The 21,741-nt window shown below is 40.6% G+C and overlaps 2 protein-coding genes across 2 annotated transcripts in view; both read left to right on the top strand.

Moving 5' to 3' along the window:
* Nucleotides 1-4,363, top strand: part of LOC116055814 (M-phase phosphoprotein 6-like) — a 5,423-nt gene extending 1,060 nt beyond the window's left edge. Inside the window, exons 2-4 of the mRNA XM_036003588.1 lie at nucleotides 225-338; nucleotides 995-1,098; nucleotides 4,105-4,363. Of these exons, the coding sequence (XP_035859481.1) occupies nucleotides 225-338; nucleotides 995-1,098; nucleotides 4,105-4,243 (357 nt within the window). The 3' untranslated portion in view covers nucleotides 4,244-4,363. The remainder of the gene's footprint in view (nucleotides 1-224; nucleotides 339-994; nucleotides 1,099-4,104) is intronic.
* An 11,205-nt stretch (nucleotides 4,364-15,568) lies between these two features.
* LOC116055796 lies at nucleotides 15,569-19,963 on the top strand. The gene is made up of 5 exons (XM_031307828.2): nucleotides 15,569-15,710; nucleotides 15,830-15,849; nucleotides 17,084-17,195; nucleotides 17,678-17,851; nucleotides 18,525-19,963. Exons 1-5 carry the CDS (start codon nucleotides 15,708-15,710, stop codon nucleotides 19,161-19,163), a joined length of 948 nt encoding a protein of 315 aa, XP_031163688.2. The 5' UTR covers nucleotides 15,569-15,707; the 3' UTR covers nucleotides 19,164-19,963.
* Nucleotides 19,964-21,741: the final 1,778 nt, after the last annotated feature.

Raw genomic sequence — 21,741 nt, forward strand, 5'->3', positions numbered from 1 at the left:
CATATGCTCTGACACACACACAACACACACACACACAGACACACAGACAGACACACAGACAGACAGACAACTCCTAACATCCTGGTCTCTGGAGCCGTTGACCCAGCCTGTTTTCTAACATCCTGGTCTCTGGGAGCCGTTGACCCAGCCTGTTTTCTACATCCTGGTCTCTGGGAGCCGTTGACCCAGCCTTTTCTAACATCCTGGTCTCTGGGAGCCGTTGACCCAGCCTGTTTTCCCCCGTCAGGAACCTGATCGTGGAGGAGAAGAGTTTCGGGCCCTGTGAGGAGCTCAGGTACGGACGCTTCTCCTTCAAAGGCTTCAACCCAGAAGTGGAGGTCAGTGTGTGATTTCTCCCCCTCAGTGTTCACTGTGTGGTACTGGCCCTTTAAGAAGGTCTGACAGATGAAATGTTGTGGCTGGGCTATAATCTGTCACATATTTAGGGATGGAACCATCAACTCAACTTTGAGGTCGTTCATTTCTCTACATTTGACTTCTCTTCTTCACGTTGTTGTTGTTTGTTTCTTCGAGGTTGTTGACACTTGTTCAGCGCCGCTCTGTCTGTCTGTCTGTCTCTGTGTCTGTCTCTCTGTCTGTCTGTCTGTCTGTCTGTCTGTGAAGGCTTCTGTCCAAACAGCAGAAGTGTAACTGAAACTGGATTTAATCTGAAATAAAAAGATTAAAGGAGGTCGTGTTTAGACCATCTGGTCAGATGTAAATTGTGAAGCTAAAACTCCTTAAACTTTTTTAATGATGCGGTTTGCACAGTTACTCAGCGCTTTATCACATCAGAATATTTACTATCCACTTAGTGTGAGAGTGGGCAAGTTGTGTTTTTATGCTTTTGTGTTATGGTTAGGATGTGCTTGCAGGAAAGACGAGAGAGGGTTGTGTGTGTGTGTGTGTGTGTGTGTGTGTGTGTGTGTGTGTGTGTGTGTTTAAAATATAATAACTTGTAAAGACAGAACCTGTTCCTGTGTCCCGCTGACAGAAACTGATGCTGTTGATGAATCCCAGAGATGAGACGGAGACGAAAGACGAGGAAGACGTCAGCCGCATGCAGACAGACGTCACAGATGAAGAGATGGCTCTCAGGTACACACCAGACCAGGTCTCACACCATCACAGTCTCACAGGTAGACCAGGTCTCACACCATCACAGGCTCTCAGGTAGACCAGATCTCACACCATCACAGTCTCTCAGGTAGACCAGGTCTCACACCACCACAGGTAGACCAGGTCTCACACCATCACAGGCTCTCAGGTAGACCAGATCTCACACCATCACAGTCTCTCAGGTAGACCAGGTCTCACACCCTCACAGTCTCTCAGGTAGACCAGGTCTCACACCCTCACAGTCTCTCAGGTAGACCAGGTCTCACACCATCACAGTCTCTCAGGTAGACCAGGTCTCACACCACCACAGGTAGACCAGGTCTCACACCATCACAGTCTCTCAGGTAGACCAGAATTACCAAATTCAATACTTTTACCGACCTACTTACCTCTGAAATATCGAGTATCAAAAAATTCCTTGTTATTCAGTACCCAATTTCAATCAATTTCAAATTTCAATTCACCTAAATACCTAAGGAGTCTAATAATATCTGTGATTGGCTGTCTTACGTTACCCGTCGTAGAGACGTGCAGGAGAAACTCTCACAGAGACGCTCACGCAGTCGGAGCTGAAACATAAAAAATATAACAGATGAAAAGATCTGTGCCGTAATGTTGTCATTTCTTTTTGTTTTTATAAAATTGGCATCAGAAAAAGTATCGTTTAGCAACCAGTATCGAAGTCACGGTATCGGTACCGAAAATGTTTGAACGATACTCAGCCCTACGTAACGGAGTCTTTGTTCAGACTGGAAACATCTGGAAGCATCCAGTCAGACGCTGGTTCTGGTCTGGCTTCCAGGTTTTTTAAAAAAATGTTTTTTTTTTTTTTTAGCAAGTTTAGTTTAGTTAAGAGGGCAGAGCAACCAGGGTACAAGCAGCCCAAAGTCTAGTTTTACTGGCCCCTCAACCACCAGGGTACAAGCAGCCCAAAGTCTAGTTTTACTGGCCCCTAAACCACCAGGGTACAAGCAGTCCAAAGTCTAGTTTAACTGGCCCCTCAACCACCAGGGTACAAGCAGCCCAAAGTCTAGTTTTACTGGCCCCTAAACCACCAGGGTACAAGCAGCCCAAAGTCTAGTTTTACTGGCCCCTCAACCACCAGGGTACAAGCAGCCCAAAGTCTAGTTTTACTGGCCCCTAAACCACCAGGGTACAAGCAGCCCAAAGTCTAGTTTTACTGGCCCATCAACCACCAGGGTACAAGCAGCCCAAAGTCTAGTTTTACTGGCCCCTCAACCACCAGGGTACAAGCAGCCCAAAGTCTAGTTTTACTGGCCCCTCAAACCACCAGGGTACAATCACCCCAAAGTCTAGTTTACTGGCCCCTCAACCACCAGGGTACAAGCAGCCCAAAGTCTAGTTTTACTGGCCCCTCAACCACCAGGGTACAAGCAGCCCAAAGTCTAGTTTTACTGGCCCCTAAACCACCAGGGTACAAGCAGCCCAAAGTCTAGTTTTACTGGCCCCTCAACAACCAGGGTACAAGCAGCCCAAAGTCTAGTTTTACTGGCCCCTCAACCACCAGGGTACAAGCAGCCCAAAGTCTAGTTTTACTGGCCCCTCAACCACCAGGGTACAAGCAGCCCAAAGTCTAGTTTTACTGGCCTCTCAACAACCAGGGTACAAGCAGCCCAAAGTCTAGTTTTACTGGCCCCTCAACCACCAGGGTACAAGCACCCCAAAGTCTAGTTTACTGGCCCCTCAACCACCAGGGTACAAGCAGCCCAAAGTCTAGTTTTACTGGCCCATCAACCACCAGGGTACAAGCACCCCAAAGTCTAGTTTCCTGGCCCGTAAACCACCAGGGTACAAGCAGCCCAAAGTCTAGTTTTACTGGCCCCTCAACAACCAGGGTACAAGCAGCCCAAAGTCTAGTTTTACTGGCCCCTCAACCACCAGGGTACAAGCAGCCCAAAGTCTAGTTTTACTGGCCCCTCAACCACCAGGGTACAAGCAGCCCAAAGTCTAGTTTTACTGGCCCCTCAACCACCAGGGTACAAGCAGCCCAAAGTCTAGTTTTACTGGCCCCTCAACCACCAGGGTACAAGCAGTCCCAAAGTCTAGTTTTAACTGGCCCCTCAACCACCAGGGTACAAGCAGCCCAAAGTCTAGTTTTACTGGCCCCTCAACCACCAGGGTACAAGCAGCCCAAAGTCTAGTTTTACTGGCCCCTCAACCACCAGGGTACAAGCAGCCCAAAGTCTAGTTTTACTGGCCCCTCAACCACCAGGGTACAAGCAGCCCAAAGTCTAGTTTTACTGGCCCCTCAACCACCAGGGTACAAGCAGCCCAAAGTCTAGTTTTACTGGCCCCTCAACCACCAGGGTACAAGCAGCCCAAAGTCTAGTTTTACTGGCCCCTCAACCACCAGGGTACAAGCAGCCCAAAGTCTAGTTTTACTGGCCCCTCAACAAATGTAATCATTTAAAAAATCTTTTGATAAAACTTTTATTTTATTTCAAAGCATCCAAAAACATGTCAAACTGTCCCAAAACAAACCGAGCATCAAAACCATAAACCAGTAAAAGAAAAGATCCGAAGCATGGAGCTCTGACCTGATCTCTGATAGTCTGATGGTTATATTATAATAATTATCTGACAGACACTAAAATTTAAAAACGTAAACAACAACAAAAGCAGCCAATTAAACGACTAAAATCTGTCAAATGTTGGAAAATAAAACCGTGAAGAACTCAGTTCCTCCAGATCAGATCACATTAGTCTGATGGTTATATTATTATTATAATTATAATATTAATCTGATAGAACATTAGTCTGATGGTTATATTATTATAATAATTATAATAATAATCTGATAGAACATTAGTCTGATGGTTATATTATTATAATAATTATAATAATAATCTGATAGAACATTAGTCTGATGTTATATTATAATTGTAATAATAATTGATAGAATTTATGATCGTAATAATGTGTCGGAGGAAACTCCCTGACTCTACATCTCTTCTTCTTCTTCAGGTACGAGAGTTTGGTGGAAAGCATGAAGAAGAAGTTTGCAAAAAAGCGCGAGAGAGCGGCGCCAGAAGAAGAAGAAGACGTGAACCACAACGCCGTGGAAACGACCACGAAGAGGAAGTTCCTGAAGCCGCAGGACTGAAGGACTCTGCTCATTGGATGGTTTTTAGAGGGTTTTAAGGCTGCTTGGATGTTATACATCCTGTTTTATAGAGAGGTGTATCTTTGACATGACTCAGCGCTTTTACAGTCTGTGCTGCAGCATGACTCAGCGTTTTTACAGTCTGTGCTGCAGCATGACTCAGCATTTTTACAGTCTGTGCTGCAGGATGACTCAGCGTTTTACAGTCTGTGCTGCAGGATGACTCATGGTTTTACAGTCTGTGCTGCAGGATGACTCAGCGTTTTACAGTCTGTGCTGCAGGATGACTCATGGTTTTACAGTCTGCTGCAGGATGACTCAGCGTTTTACAGTCTGCTGCAGGATGACTCAGCGTTTTACAGTCTGCTGCAGGATGACGTGTCATTAAATACACAGCTCAGTGGATCCAGGTGTGATTTCTTTAACCGTCACAGAAAGGGTCCAACACGCTTCAGAAGCATCAAAAGACTCTGATAAAAGCACTGAAAAGAGGTTTGAAACGCTGAGTACAAGGCAACAAAATGTGTCAAGAAAGGCTTCGACAAAAACACCGAAAACATGTTAAAGGTGTCGGTAAAAGAGCTTTAAATAATCTTTAAAAACGTTGAATAAAGGTGGAGAAATGAAGGGTCAAATCACTTGACCCGTTTTCAAAGATTCTTTATCAGAAATATGTTCTGCCATTCAATATAATAACATGGTTTCATGTTATTAACAACAGTTTCCTGACTAAACATCAACATATATTCATCTGAGCTTCACTAGAGTGAAAATAATTCATCATTTCTGCCTATTTTACTCCAGAATAAGGTATAATTTCATGTACAGTAAATGTGGTTAATTGGCCATAAATTAAAAATATTAAGTGTAAAACTATTGTAATAAGTTGGCTAGGTCCACAAAAGAATTGGGTGATTCTATACTTTATGCTTTATAAAAAGGCAGAACAGACGGAGTTAATTTAGTTGGAGGACAACAAGTGGTGGACAGGAAGACAGCAGGAGGGTGAAGGGTCAGAGACAGCTTTTAAAGCTATAGTACGTAGTTTCTGTCTCCCCCAGGAGGAATTCTAAGTAATGACAACAACACTGTCGGCACGTCAACGTGATACGAGCCTCCCCCCTCTCCCCCTCCTCCACACAGCTGCTAGTAACCATGGAGACACTGAGGATTAAAAAACATGGCGGAGTCTGCAGAAGAGGTCATTATCTTCAGTCTCCTGACGCGCCGATCTTCTCAACATATTCATCCTGAGAGATCCAGAGAGAGTTGTGTGGAGCTGATAGTCCTAATTGAAGAGCTCATATTAGGCTCATTTTCAGGTTCATAATTGTATTTAGAGGTTGTACCAGAATAGGCTTACATGGTTTAATTTTTTAATATTTTAGTTGTACTGCACATTGCTGCAGCTCCTCTTTTCACCCTGTGTTCAGGTCTCTGTTTTAGCTACAGAGTGAGACCTCTCACTGCTGGAACATCTTTGTTGGCAGTCGCACATGCTCAGTAGCTAGGTAAGATCACATGATCAGTAGCTAGGTAAGATCACATGCTCGGTAGCTAGGTAAGGACTACATGAGCTAGCTAGCTGTTTCTCCAACTTCAGTAGTACAAGGCAGGATTAGCCGGGAGACTTCTTCTAAACGAGGGCACACTTCCAACTTTGTGTGAATACCTGCAGAACAGGGACATGGAAGTAGTTCTTTTGTAGATTATGGTGAACTAGTGTGTGTTGTAGCAGTGTTTTGCCATTGAGAATGAGCTAGCATGCTAACGGTTAGCCCCCTAGCCCCCTCGTCTCAGCTAGTGACGTGAGTCGCTTCCGAAGCTTTTCAACGGTGTAGTACGACGTCCGCTGGGGGCGTATTGCGTATTACGGAGCTGATTTCAACTGCCAGTGTGAAGGCAGCGTTAGAACATCTCTAAATAACACCAAGAATTCACTCTCATACAGCACACATTAACTCACTATTTCTTCTATCATATATTATATGTTCACACATCAGGAGCCCAATAACTATGTACACATAGCCAGGATTTATGGGGGGGCTTTTTACAAGTTTTTGTTCCTTTTTAAAGGTTTTTGTCACGTTTTCAGACATTTTTGCTGTTTTTTTTTCGCCTTTTTGGAATATGACGTAAGTGTCTTTGCTACTTTAAGACCATCCAGCACCCACATAGTTTAAACAGCAAATACACCTGCACCCATCTGTGGCCCATGGGCATGCTGATCTTACAGGGAGGTGTGTTCAGGTGCATTCTGGGCATACTGGTCTTACAGGGAGGTGTGTTCAGGTGCATTCTGGGTGTGCTGGTCTTACAGGGAGGTGTGTTCAGGTGCATTGTGGGCTTGCTGGTCTTACAGGGAGGTGTGTTCAGGTGCATTCTGGGCGTGCTGGTCTTACAGGGAGGTGTGTTCAGGTGCATTCTGGGCGTGCTGGTCTTACAGGGAGGTGTGTTCAGGTGCATTCTGGGTGTGCTGGTCTTACAGGGAGGTGTGTTCAGGTGCATTCTGGGAGTATTGCTATCTTGAGGCACAGGGAAGTGATCGCACCATTGACCAACAAAAACCTGGTCTAAAGTCAATAATGCAGCATTTCATTGTTATTTTAACAGAGCATTAGTAAAATGATCCTAGGCTCGTGCACAGCAGCACACACACATGCAGAAGATTACAAATAAAAATATTACGGTGCAAATCCTCCATCATAATAGCTGCTTTCTACCAGCAGATAGACTTTATTCTCCCTGTAGGAGATGATTTCTACCAGCAGATAGACTTTATTCTCCCTGTAGGAGATGATTTCTACCAGCAGATGGCAACATTTCCACAGTTTTCCCATGAACAAATGACTGATAGAAAATGCTGCAATATCTGAAGAGCACTTGAAGGCAGCACAGAGAGGGAGTGTCTCCAACATGTTCCTGCTGTTGTCATATCTCCGTGAGGACGGTGAAGACTTCAGTCTACTCTTCAGCTCAGGTAACATCTTATTTCAGCTGGTCTGATGAGGAGTTCTCTCACCCTTTCAATGGATTAGTTTCAGTCTTAACTATCTCTGTTAAAACAATGTAGTCACATTATTGAAAAGAACTGCTGCTCTATGTTTGTGCCTTTTACGTAGCTTACTGAACATTGTTTAGAATTTAACTTTCTGAAACATTTGATTTGAGATGAAAAGAACAAAGAGGGAATATGTTTCTGCTGATTATTTGTTCTGACGCCACATTTATTAGTGTTGCGGCTGTAAGCAGTCCAACAAAGTGCTGCTGCGAGAGACTGAATACATATTTATTCTACTTCGTTTAAGAATGCTTGATTGTGATTGGCTGGGAGGAGGGCATTAACCCGGCAGGTTGCCCGCTGACTGAACACAGCGTCATCAAATAGTAGATCAATACACCGCTTGTATTTTTTTTCTATCACAGAAATTTCAAACATTGTAAAAATAAACCTTGTTTAAAAAAGTTTCTAAAATGTGTCGGAAATCTACAGGAGGGTCAGTCGATACATAGTTTCACAAGCGAGATACAACGTAGCAACTACGTTATTAAACTAACGTTAGTTATCGGATACGACGTAGCAACTACGTTATTAAACTAACGTTAGTGATCGGATACAACGTAGCAACTACGTTATTAAACTAACGTTAGTGATCGGATACAATGTAGCAACTACGTTATTAAACTAACGTTAGTGATCGATACGTTATTAAACTAACGTTAGTGATCAGATACGTTATTAAACTAACGTTAGTGATTGGATACGACGTAGCAACTACGTTATTAAACTAACGTTAGTGATCAGATACGACGTAGCAACTACGTATTAAACTAACGTTAGTGATCAGATACGTTATTAAACTAACGTTAGTGATTGGATACGACGTAGCAACTACGTTATTAAACTAACGTTAGTGATCAGATACGACGTAGCAACTACATTATTAAACTAACGTTAGTGATCGGATACGACGTAGCGACTACGTTTAGCAACTACGTTATTAAACTAACGTTAGTGATCGGATACGACGTAGCGACTACGTTATTAAACTAACGTTAGTGATCGGATATGACGTAGCAACTACGTTATTAAACTAACGTTAGTGATCGGATTCGACGTAGCGACTACGTTATTAAACTAACGTTAGTAATCGATACGACGTAGCGACTACGTTATTAAACTAACGTTAGTGATCGGATACGACGTAGCGACTACGTTATTAAACTAACGTTAGTGATCAGATACGACGTAGCAACTACGTTATTAACTAACGTTAGTGATCAGATACGACGTAGCAACTACGTTATTAACTAACGTTAGTGATCAGATACGACGTAGCAACTACGTTATTAACTAACGTTAGTGATCGGATACGACGTAGCAACTACGTTATTAAACTAACGTTAGTGATCGGATACGACGTAGCGACTACGTTATTAAACTAACGTTAGTGATCGGATACGACGTAGCGACTACGTTATTAAACTAACGTTAGTGATCGGATACGACGTAGCAACTACGTTATTAAACTAACGTTAGTGATCGGATACGACGTAGTGACTACGTTATTAAACTAACGTTAGTGATCGGATACGACGTAGCAACTACGTTATTAAACTAACGTTAGTGATCGGATACGACGTAGCAACTACGTTATTAAACTAACGTTAGTTATCAGATACGACGTAGCAACTACGTTATTAAACTAACGTTAGTGATCGGATACGACGTAGCAACTACGTTATTAAACTAACGTTAGTGATCGGATACGACGTAGCAACTACGTTATTAAACTAACGTTAGTGATCAGATACGTTATTAAACTAACGTTAGTGATCGGATGCAGCCTTGTGTGGTTGCTATAGAAACTAATTAACGTTAACTACAATTGAGTTAACGTTATTCGCCGTAGTTCTAAACATTACAGTGTTTTAAAAATGGACAAATTCATTGTCAATTTCAATATATTTGGAGTAGGGAAGACATTTGAGGACTGGTTAAAGAGCGACGAGGACGACGGAATGACAACAGAGAAAGACGAGGCCCAGGGTCCCGTTAACGAGATCTGACAGATGAGCTGTGTATGAAGACGGGGCCCTTGAATCAAACATGAAAAAGGCAGCTGCCTTCGCTATCAAGGTTTTCACCGAGTGGAAGAGCCACCAGAAGGATAGACTGACAGTGACAACTGACCCGGACTGTGGTTGCTATAGAAACTAATTAGCTACAGCTGAGCTAACGTTATTCACCGTAGTTCTAAAGGGGACTACTTTTTGAGAGAACTCAAACAGAGTATACATTTAATAAGCATGCAATACGAATAAGAAAAAGCATAATTATTAAAGTATTTGAATTGTTTTATGATGTTGGCAAGCAAGAAGTAGAATAAACGGGATAATCGCCGAGAGGCAGGGCAATAAACAGTTTGATATGCCCGGCTTGTGGGCATATCAAACTGTTTATTGCCCTGCCTTGAGGTGATTATCCCTTACATATAGTATAGGCCTACTTAACTTTTATTATAGTTGTGAAAAAACAAAAAATCTGAATTTAAGGCGATCATTTTACCAATCTTCTGTTAACTCTTGTGTTGTGTGTGATGTATCAAAATTCAAAATTAAAACTTTTTAGTCCTATTTTTTGACACTTTTGTCGTTTTTTCAAACGTTTTTCTAATTTTTTTTCCACATTTTTGTCACTTTATCTGATGTTTTTGTCGATTTTATTTTGGCGCTTTTTGACCTTTTTGTTGTTTTTCTCCTACTTTACAAAAAACATTCTTTCATCAATATTTTTTTCAAATGCTATCAAATTGAATAAAACACCCATAGTCGATGAAAGTAGTGAACTGATCATGTTTTTTACTTGTGAAGAGCGTTGTATGGAACTATCCACCTTATTTTTTTTGGACAGTGTGGTTGACAGAAACCCAAATTTCTGATATGGAAACTTTTATAAAATGGGTCAGATTTGACCCGAGGACAACAGGAGGGTTAAGAAGATGTCTGAGTTCTGAGTTTAAAGTCAGAATTCAGATTTGTTTCCCTCAGAACTCACATGTGACCACCCAGTGTTTTTATTTAAAAGGGTTTTTAGTGTTTTGTCTTTCAATAAAAAATAACGGCCCAGAATCTGTGATAATATTCATATTTCATTCTATTGTAGTCTCATTACTTTCAGTACTGGAATAAATGTTTGAAGTATTTTTCCACCATTACTTTTAATGATGAACACATTTTGTTTTCTACAGAGACTCAGAATGGCGACAAGTCGAGTGGCCATCCGGTAAGAAGCAGTTATCTTTTCTGTTCAGGGAAGATTAAATGATTATTGAATGACAGACACGTATTGAAGTTATACTTAATAATTGACAAATCCGGTTGATTTAATTTAAATAAGTTTCAGATAAAGTGTTACATGGTGGGACTCATTGACTTTATTTAAATATCTTATTAATCCATTAATTTATGCGTAGTCTGTTTGATTTGAGTTGGTTTTCTAATATATTTCATTAGTTCAGTGTGCTATAACATCCCCAAAAAACGCTCTCTGTTTTTGTAAACTCACTTTTGTTGTTAAATCACTTTTCTACCTTTCAGGTCAGCTGATCAGCTGTTGGCTCTGCTTAAGGAAAGCACCAAAGTAAAAGGTAGACTACACACATCATAAAACTATCTATGGTTAGTGTTTCACATGATCCATCCTAATTCCTCTTGTCTGTCATTGGTTGCAGATCCAGATTACCAGAAAGATTACCTGAAATGGGTTTCAGTCTTTGTGTCCAAGAATAAGAATGCCATCACCTTAAAGAATCCAGCTGGTGCCAGGTTGAAGATGGGAGGCCTGGAAGACACCGTCTACAAAGGGAATGATGGCATGTTGAATGGGTGGGGGGAAATTCTACCTTCCTGAGATAGTAAAGATGGAGGTTGTAGGAGTAGTGGAGGGGACGTCATGCCCGTGTGATCAGCTGGTCCTGATGACCTGTGAGGACAGAAAGCTGTATGCCTTTGATGGAGAGGAAGAGAAGCTGCACATGGTGGCTGAGAGCCTGGAGAAGCTCGGTGAGAAGGGACTGAAGTATCCGTCATCAGAGAGCTACTACAGAGGAGAGGCCTTCAAAGATATGGTGAGAGGTTAAGGCAATTCAATTTCAATTTCAATTTATTTACAGTATCAAATCATAACAAGAGTTATCTCAAGACACTTCACAGATAGAGTAGGTCTAGACCACACTCTATAATTTACAAAGACCCAACAATTCCAGTAATTCCCCCAAGAGCATTTAGTGCAACAGTGGCAAGGAAAAACTCCCTTTTAGGGAGAAACCTGGGACAGACCCAGGCTCTTGGTAGGCGGTGTCTGACGGTGCCGGTTGGGGGTGTGATGAACAGTGGCAATAATAGTCACAATAAAGATAATGGAACTATGACTAGAAATAGTAGTTGTAGTAGTTCATGGCGTAACAGGGCCCTATATAACAGGGCATAGCAGAGCATAGCAGGACGTCGAGCAGGACCCTAATCCAAGGAAAACTGCGGGGCAAGAAAAGATAAGGACTCGGGGGGAATAAGCTCCCCAGAGCTAAGTTAGTAACAAGCATTTCTGGGACATAGATGCACACAGATGGAAAGAGAGAGAAAGAGAGAGAAGCTCAGTGTGTCAAAGGAAGTCCCCCGGCAGTCTCAAACTGTAACAGCATAACTAAGAGCTGGTGCAAGGCAAACCTGAGCCAGTTCAATAAGGGTTGGTAGATGAATCTGACGACTATGAAGAGAAGCAGAGAAGAGAAGGGGTGCCATGTCTGCTATACACCCTCCCCCGCTGGTCTAGGCGAACGCTGCAACTCCTCACTCCCTAACTATAAGCTTTATCAAAGAGGAGAGTTTAGTTTACTCTTAAATGTGGTGACAGTGTCTGCCTCCCGAACCCAGACTGGGAGCTGGTTCCACAGGAGAGGAGCCTGATAGCTCCCATTCTACTTTTAGAGACTCTAGAAACCACAAGTAACTCTGCATTCTGGGAGCACAGTGCTCTAGTGGGACAATAAGGTACTAAGAGCTCTTCTATGTATGATGGTGCTTGACCATTTAGAGCTTTGTAGGTCAGGAGAAGGATTTTAAATTCAATCCTGGATTTTACAGGAAGCCAATGGAGAGAAGCTAATACAGGAGAAATATGATCTCTTTTCTTAGTTCTTGTCAGAACACGTGCTGCAGCATTCTGGATCAGCTGGAGAGTCTTAAGGGACTTATTTGGGCAACCTGATAGTAAGGAATTACAGTAGTCCAGTGGGAAGTAACGAATGCATGGACTAGTTTTTCAGCATCGTTTTGAGACAGGATGTTCCTAATTTTAGCAGTTACGAAGATGGAAAAAGGCTGTTCTAGAGGTTTGTTTTAGATGGGCGTTAAAGGATAGATCCTGATCAAACATAACTCCTAGATTTCTGACAGTAGTACTGGAGGCCAGGGCAATACCATCCAGAGTAAATATATCTTTAGATAATGAGGTTCGGAGGTGTTTGGGGCCCAGCACCATAACTTCAGTTTTGTCTGAGTTTAACATCAGGTCATCCAGGATTCTGTCTCTACTATTATATGGACTATGGACTGTCTGATTTCTCAGAACTCTATGCACTTTATTTGCTAATGCACTTTAATAATGGACTAAACATGATCATACTGCATTCTGTGTTTTATGTCTTTTGTAAGCACTGCTATAAAGATGAAGCACTTTTAATGATTGCACTACTGGTTAGATGTTAAACTGCATTTCATTGTACTAGTTGTTCTTACTTGTGCAATGACAATGAAGTTGAATCTTATCTTATCTTATCTTAGCGTAGAAGCTTTTATCTAATTCCGTGTAGTTGGGTAATAAGAATTCGAAAGTTATTAAAGAATGGTCTGTTGTGCTTGTTGATTCTGATGATTCACCACCTGATTTTCTGATATTTTCTTTGGTGTGTAGACGGAGAAGGACTGGGACAAAGTGAGGAGTGGTAAAGTGGGGAAGAAGCTGGAAGCCGATCATCTTTAACTGGTGGCATCAAAAAAGTCCAAACTTCTGGAGAATCTCAAATCAGCCAAAGCTGCTGCCTGAGCTGTTGTTTCTCTATGTGTTAGGAGGAAAATAAAAAGGTGTGAGGGTTCAGGTACCCTGTACATTTAATCTTTGGTCTATATCTTTACTATCCATGGAGCCATTTCTGGCCCAAAATGTTTTTAAAGAAATGTGTCTGAGAGCGTGCGCTCCATGTTTAAAAGGCTCAGTCCTTCCTGTCTTTACTGCATGTCACCCCCCCCCCCTCTCTCTCTTCTTTATTGTCTTCAGCTGTCCTGTCAAATAAAGGCCCAATATGCCCCCAAAACAGAAAGAAATCTTTTTGGAGCTGCAAAACATATTTGAGCTTGAAATTAAGTTAGTTTCTCTCTGCAGCTCAATCAGTGATAATGATAATCCAGCAGCGTTGGCGGTGAAAGCAAATTCATCTGTCCTCTAAAGAGACTTCTTTATTAAGATTTGGACTCTATAGCTAGTCTAAGGACACTCAGGACAGACGACTTTAAGCCTTAAACAACAATAAATGACAGAAGTGTTTGTGAGAGCGTCAGGGAGCCTCTGCAGAGGGCTGAAGGCTGCAGACTCCTGGTCTCCATTCACCAGGTTGGTGGAGTTTTAGGGCTCTTTAGTTACATAAGTCAGTTAAAGCTTTTTGTTTCAGAGAGATTATTCAGGACAGATTTATTATATTGTTTCCTCCTCCACATTATGAAAAGCTTTCTGTTTGCAAGATGAACTATTAATAAAACATGTTATTCTGACTTCTACTCTGACTCCTTCAAATCATTGGTTGGTAACAACAGAAACTTTGGGTAACTGTAGGTTAGTTCTCTAACATTATCTAGAGCTCCATTAGCAAAAACAGGAGAAGACATTCAGGATCAAAACCTAATTCATCATTTATTAAAAAACATTCATGTAGCTGTCTCACCAGTGTTTTCAACTGAATACATAAATAGAAATTAATCACTTCTGATAAATCACTAAGAAGACGTGGTGATGTCTGAAGTCAAACAAGGTCAATCTAAAGTAGATTAAACTCTAGGACGCTTAGAAATACGTGTATATATATATATATATATATATGTGTATATGTATGTATGTATGTATATGTATGTTTTAGACACAGATAGACTATGTTACTAGTAATGGTGCAAAATGATTTGAAATTACAGTTTTCTTTAATTAAAAAAACTTCTTTTTGCATGAGGGAGGACCCCTAAACCCCCCCACTAAATACGTACCCCTAAGTCTTCTACAAACTGAGGGAAAACAGTATGTTTACTTACATATTTCATATACTATTTAAGTAGGTTGGATATATTTATTCACTACTTGATCTACATTCTTTCCTGAGTTTATTTCTTGAGTAGTGTGTTCTTATATTTTATTTTATTTTAGCTCATGATTTGGGATGTTTTGAGGAAGCTTTACTCAAACATGAACCCAAAGTACTCATGGTTGTCAAATCATTACTTTTTGCTTACTGTTCAGTTTCAGTTTAGCTTTTTTGATACCACACCTGAGTACGTGGGAATGTGTCTAATGCAAGATATCATAACTAGTCATGTGACTTTCTGTCAGTGCTCTTTTACTGGCACACCCACCTTCCCAAAGTCCTGCCAAGAACACTGTTAATCTTTAACGGGTTTGACTTCCATAGAACTGATCAAAACATTGCATGGGAAGATGTTCAAGATCAACTTTCCTCATTTAATGTTATCGCTGCTGACTCAACACACATTTACTCTTGAAACAGCATTCATTAATTGCATGTAGTACTTTCAGGAATGTAAAACAATCAATAGTATCTCATACATGAGAACAATATGTTAATGAATGCAACTGGTATCTTAATCATAATTATTTTGATACCACACCCGAGTACGCAGGAGTCTGTCTAATGCAAGATACAGTAGCTAGTCATGTGACTTTGTGTTTTACTGGCACACACTCCTACATATGTACAAAGACTTCTTCTCTATGAAGGAGTGAGCAAACTGACTCCCTCTATTAATCTCTCATCGTTCTGTTCTGGGTGCATTCAACGCAACAAAGTAAGGCGCGGTCGTTTGAATATCAGAGCTTCAGTTCCTAGTAGTAGTGTTACCCCCCCCGACTCATTTCCTGGTTCTCCTTCTCCATAAACAACATGAAATCAAGGAGAGGGTTAACTTTTCAAACACACACACACACACACACACACACACACACACACACACACACACACACATATGCCGGCCCTGCTATTCTCTTAAAGAGACAGACTTATGAACTACAGAGAAAGCTCTGCGTGGAGTCTCCACACAACCATAACTCAAGATTTAAGGCGTGGTCGTTTGAAATATCAGAGAGCACAGCTTCAGTTCCTTCTTTCTATTTCATTAATAACTAACAATGGTGAGTAGCTGCTTTGACATGAATGTTTGAATATTTGACAGCATTATGATCCAATTCTACATGATTAAATCCATTCATGTTGTTGTGTTGTAATGTACCTTTATTTCTGATTGCATCAGGCTGATCCTGAACTGCAGAGGTGAGTCAAAAAGATCGAAACATGTTATTTTAATTCTTGACAAAATGTATATATTGAAATCCACAAACGACTTAATATAGAGGATTATATTCAAGAGAAACTTATGAAAGGTAAAGACAAAAGAGACCCTAAATTATAATATAAAACTTTTTTTAAATTTTTTTTATCAGTTTTGGTGTTTGAAGTGAGTTTCTGTTAGTGACAGAGGACAAACAATGACAGGTTCAAAGAGCTTGAAACAGGCTTAATATCCTGTGTGTCTGTCGCCAATGCTACGCACCTGGAACCCCGTCAAGGAAAGGGTTAACAGAAACGCAATGTTGGCACATCAGAGGAGGTTGTGCCAGACTCCCGGTTGGGAAGTTTAACGTTAGTAGTCCCCAGAGAAGAAGTTGGTAATTTCATGGCGCAGCTTAGAACCCAAATGAAAAACGTAAGCAACTAAAATTGCTGAATGTTAGAACATTGTGTCAAACTGGTTGTTATTACTGAGATTTATAAAGTGTCAGGTTTAGTTCCATCATAGTGTCAAAGAACGTTAGCTGACGTTGTTGTTCAGTAGCTCAAAGATTATCGGCTAATGAAGTTACTGATTTAGCGGGGGGGGTGGGGGGGCTTTTGCATGCACTAAATCCGTGTCACATTCTCATTAGGGGCTGAGTCCCCCTAAAGGTCTGATCCTAGAACCACCCTGTTAGGGGCTGACCCCCCTAAAGGTCTGATCCTAGAACCACCCTGTTAGGGGCTGACCCCCCTAAAGGTCTGATCCTAGAACCACCCTGTTAGGGGCTGAGTCCCCCTAAAGGTCTGATCCTAGAACCACCCTGTTAGGGGCTGACCCCCCTAAAGGTCTGATCCTAGAATCGCCCTGTTAGGGGCTGACCCCCCTAAAGGTCTGATCCTAGAATCACCCTGTTAGGGGCTGACCCCCCTAAAGGTCTGATCCTAGAATCGCCCTGTTAGGGGCTGACCCCCCTAAAGGTCTGATCCTAGAATCACCCTGTTAGGGGCTGACCCCCCTAAAGGTCTGATCCTAGAATCGCCCCAGGTTGAGACTGATATTATCTAAAACTTAAAGAAGTGTTGAAGTCTGATTTTTGTTGCTGTGTTTGAATGTAGTATTTAACATTTATGTATGTAGATATATGGATCTATTGTATCTTTGATTTACTCAAACACGTTATCGCTGCATTCTGCTTTTTAATTCTCCATTTTTACATGTTTATTATTTTAGACGAGAAGAATTCCTGGTAGAGGGAGAGCCTTTCAGACAGAATGCTTTCCTGATTATCAATGAAATGGTTGCCATGGAGAGGCAGAAACCTAATAGGGTGTTAGTGGATGAGGTATGTCTGATGGAGACTTTTTATAATCTATTGAAATGTGTGTGTGAACATAATGCATGACCCTGTCAGTGTATTTAGTTACTATAAATCTTCTCAGTTCAGCCTGTTCTCATGATGTTTGGCTCCTTGTCCACTAAACTTTAGCCGGCGTCATGTGACCCGCCTAATAGACCTTTTTCCCAGCAGACATGTTGACATGTCATAGCAGGAAAAGCACAGGTGTATTCAAAACCATTAATGATGGCTGCATTCCACTTAGGAGAGGTCCTGGTATTGAGCATGATGACTCACTGAAATAGCTCACTGGGACACCTGATGGAACTGAGCCATCATTAAGGTTATCAATTTCAGCTGTGCTTTTCCTACTATGACAAGTTAAAATGTCTGCTGTGAAAAAGGTCTATAACGTAGGATATCGTAGGAACCCACTCATAGCAACACACACAATGATATATCTCTCTGAATGTGTTTTGACTTCACAGGTTCATCACAGCATCTTCTTTTTGGGAAAGATAAACACGCCACCATTTCCCCCAGAAATGATTTTGAGTGATGCTGAAGTGCTAAATGCATTTAAGAGCCTATACCCTGGGCCTTTTGAGAAATGTTCCTCTCAGGTACCCAGGCGGAGTCCATTTTCATGTGTGCTCGACATGGTAAGAGGACAGTTTCTCAAAAGATAACAGGGCATCATACTGTCTGTTTATATAAGGGTGTTTATTGTGTAAATATGTTTGTTTTATTACTATTATTGTTATTATAACTAATTCTATTTTTTCTATTTCTTATACTTTATGTATATCTTTTCCTATGTCTGCTTAATGTGTATTTGTGTTATTCTGATATGTGTAAAAACAATCTTTTGAGCTGCTGTAGCAGGATTCTTCTTTGTAAAGTTGTAAAGCGTTGCTACTTCACCTAAACATCTCCAAATATAACACAGTTATTAATCTCTCAGTAGAGCTGTGCTAGTAATACAACTTTAATCGTGATTTTAATTCTGTCTCCTAACCATCACTAAAACAGAGTAATTGAGGAAAAAGATTATTTTGCACATTATGAACAGTGAAAGTATGAAGGGAAATGTCTCATATGTTGATGTTTTCACTGTTGATTTATTTAACTGTTTTCACTGTTTTTATCTTCAATAAATGCAACATCTTTCTAAAAGTCAACGAGGAATCCTGTTAGATAATCCTGATTTTAATAGTGACTAAAGTAATCATGATTATGATTGTTTCCATAATCGAGGAGCCGTACTGTACATTAACAGAAACAAAGCATGACTGGATGCATCAGCAGCTTGATAATATTTGTGATTTCTTGCAGGTTGTCTATGTGACTGGACAAGTCAATGAAGGAGCAATCATACAGCAGCTGCAACAGTTCATCGGTGAACTGAGGGGGGGTATTAACAAAAAGCCTCTGGTCTCCAAAGCCATCTGTGTCTCTCAGAGTAAAAGCCCAGGTTCAGTCAGGTACTATGGAGTCTCCATGTCCACTGATGCCACTGGACGCAAGAAAGTCCTGATTGGTGCTTCCTGTCTCAGGATCTGGCATACATATGTAGCTGACGCAGTGATGACCTTCTATCCAGAGAAAGCTACTGGGGGATTTGCCAGAAAGACATATTTCGATGGAACCATCAGAGTTCCAGAGCAGAATGTCCGGTGCGTAACGTTTGATCTTTATAACGGAGAAGTTAAGCCTCCTTGTAAATCATGTCGTGAGTTGTTTGGTTTGACAGGAGGGGCAACAGAGGCAACAGTCCCCTATGGCAACTGTGCTGAAGCTGAAAGTCTGAGCAACTTGTTTCGAGTCGATGAAGCAGTTAGAGATCAAGTACCAGCACCAACTGGTGGTGACAGAGCGAGGGCTGAAAGAACCGTCCTTGAGGCGCATAGAGGTTTGGTGCGCTCCTTTCCAGTATTTAATCAATGGACGGATCATTTCTACATCCCACAGTAAGCCAGATCTTAAAAAGGGAAAGACTGAATCAGGGCCGGGAAGATGTGCTTTAGATTTGATTCTTTCCTGATACATGAGAGTGATTTTCATTTATTGTGATTTAATAGGAGTATTGGGATTTTCTTTTCCTTCTTTAAAAAAAACAAAAGTTTAATAAAAGACTTCTAGAGACAATATATCATCAGGAGATATTTCTAAGAACTGATTGTTTTCTAAGAAGAATGACATCACATGTCAGTCAGTCTGATGTTGATTTACTTTGTAAAGAAGAATATAAGACGGATTTACTGCTGTTTCTGCTTTTGTTTTTCCCACCCGTAAATTGAATATGAAATATTGATGCGTAGACTTCATATGGTCCTTTATTACCCAGTGAAGATGATTCTTTATCAAACAGCAGAGATCAGTGTAGAAGTTGTTACTGAACGTGGAGGTCATGTGATCACAGCTGTTAATATTTCCTGCTAATGCTCCAGCTACTTACTACCATAACAATAAAGATATGAATGCATTGATGGAAAACATAGTAAACCAAATGTGTCAACAACACATCTCTTCCTCCTGAACTTTGACTACCAAGATGATGATATTAATGATATTAATAGTGACTGTCCTATCTGAAGCTGATGTTCTTCTCTGGGATTCTGGCTGTTCTGACTTTATCTTCATGGCTGAATGAACTCATTAGAGTCTCTTCACATCAAATCTAATGAAATGTGTCAACTGTTGGAGTAAAGCATGCAGAAGATGGAAACCATAAATCTATCATGTTGTTGACAATAAAATGATGCTGATGAAAACTCTGGTTCATAACTAACCTCCTCTCAAGAAGGGATTCTTTGTCTCTGTTTACAAAACTATTTATATATCAGCTGATAGACCGCTCATATATAAATAAATAATAATAATGATAATAATAAAATATTACAAAATAACTCCTGTTGTGGTTTGACACTATAAATAAAGTTGAATGAACTGGAGCAATTTCAGAGATAGTTGTTACATCAGTCATAGAAACTAACCTTTAACTTCACTTATAGAGACCTGGAACATAACAACCAGGTTGTAATGCAACGTTTAATATTTTAACATCAAGATATACAGCAGGTAAAGCCGGGAGACTTGTTTGATAAAAATCAGTTATTGTGCAAGTTTTAATAACTGTAAGAAAGAGAATGTTCACTTCTATTGAGAATGAGGACATACGTCACGATTTGGGAGGTGTCTGAGCCCGTCCACCATTTTGGGATCCTACGCTATCGGTTGCCAGGGGCAACATTGTCAGAGTGACAGAGACGGAGCAGGAAAGACGGCTTGATGAATTATCATCACAGTGTTTAAACGGAGAAATTACGAGAAAATTAAGAAGAAATGGAGAAGAAGGCGGCAAAAGAAAAGGGCCCTTACAGGGAGAAACTAATAGGAACAACAATCTTTGAAACTGGTCCAGTATATTAATCAGTGTTCAGTGTCAGTTACAGTTTTTTACGATCGCTATGACACTTTTTTCAATACTTGTAACAACTTTCCTAAACTCTTAACACAGTTAGCACAACATCTGTCTGTGAAGGCTATACAATGAACACATTTCTTGTTGCTTTGACACAAAATGCATACAGTTAACACAAATTTAAAATGCTTGAACTTCTTTTACACACAAGCTCCACCAAGACCAAAACAATGGATTATTATTGACAAATTTACAAATGCTTTCACTCTGTATGTCAGAACAGATAACATTATGTTCTAAACCAAACGTATAGGCTAAAGTCAAAGTGAACAGCTGATCATATTGTAAATTTAAACACAAATATATCCCCTGTATTTTATACATGCATTTATTGAGAAACAGCTGATTGAAGTTATACAAATAGATCAATCACAGCTGATTCCCTTCTAGGAAACACACTCAGTTGTTGAGGTTCTTTCAATCGCATGATCATATGGTAGTACAGTAAAAGAGGTCCTATTTGAACAATATAGGCTACTGTAGATGAACATAGAAAATAAGAAAAATGCCTTCATGAGGGAGAGGAAGAGGACCAGGACAATTCTGTCTCTGTCTCCTTTTTTTTCATACTCTGAGATGGGTCATTCAGTTTTTGTATTGAATCTCTGCAGCAAAAGAAACAAAATGGTGGCCGGGTTGCCTCAGTGGCTAGAGCAGGCGCATATATACGTGGAGGTTTATGTCTCGACGCAGAGGTCCAGGGTTCAAATCTGACTTGTGACGACTTCCTGCATGTCTTTCCTCTCTCTCTCTCCCCTTTCTCACCTAGCTGTCCTGTCAAATAAAGGCGGAAAAGCCCAAAAAATAATCTTTAAAAAAAATATGCATGCATTTACTAAACCCAACAAAACAAAAATGTAGAGAGGCTTCAAGAGAAACTGCAGTGCAAAACACAATCTATGATCGATACAATAACTATTGTCTATTGTATAAGGGCAGACCTGACACATAAAATAATGTAGTTTCTGTAATTCCATCTGATGTTAGGGTTTTTATGACATTGTTCTATGATTGACTAAATGTTCCTGTTGGAAGAGAACATGTGTTAGTGTTTTGGAAGAATTATTT

This window comes from Sander lucioperca, chromosome 7, assembly GCF_008315115.2.
Source record: "Sander lucioperca isolate FBNREF2018 chromosome 7, SLUC_FBN_1.2, whole genome shotgun sequence".
Classification (NCBI taxonomy): Eukaryota; Metazoa; Chordata; class Actinopteri; order Perciformes; family Percidae; genus Sander; species Sander lucioperca.

Coding starts and splice junctions, on each gene's coding strand:
- LOC116055796 (XM_031307828.2), top strand. Junction 15,850..17,083: donor GCTGATCCTGAACTGCAGAG/GTGAGTCAAAAA, acceptor TTATTATTTTAG/ACGAGAAGAATTCCTGGTAG. Junction 17,196..17,677: donor ATAGGGTGTTAGTGGATGAG/GTATGTCTGATG, acceptor TTGACTTCACAG/GTTCATCACAGCATCTTCTT.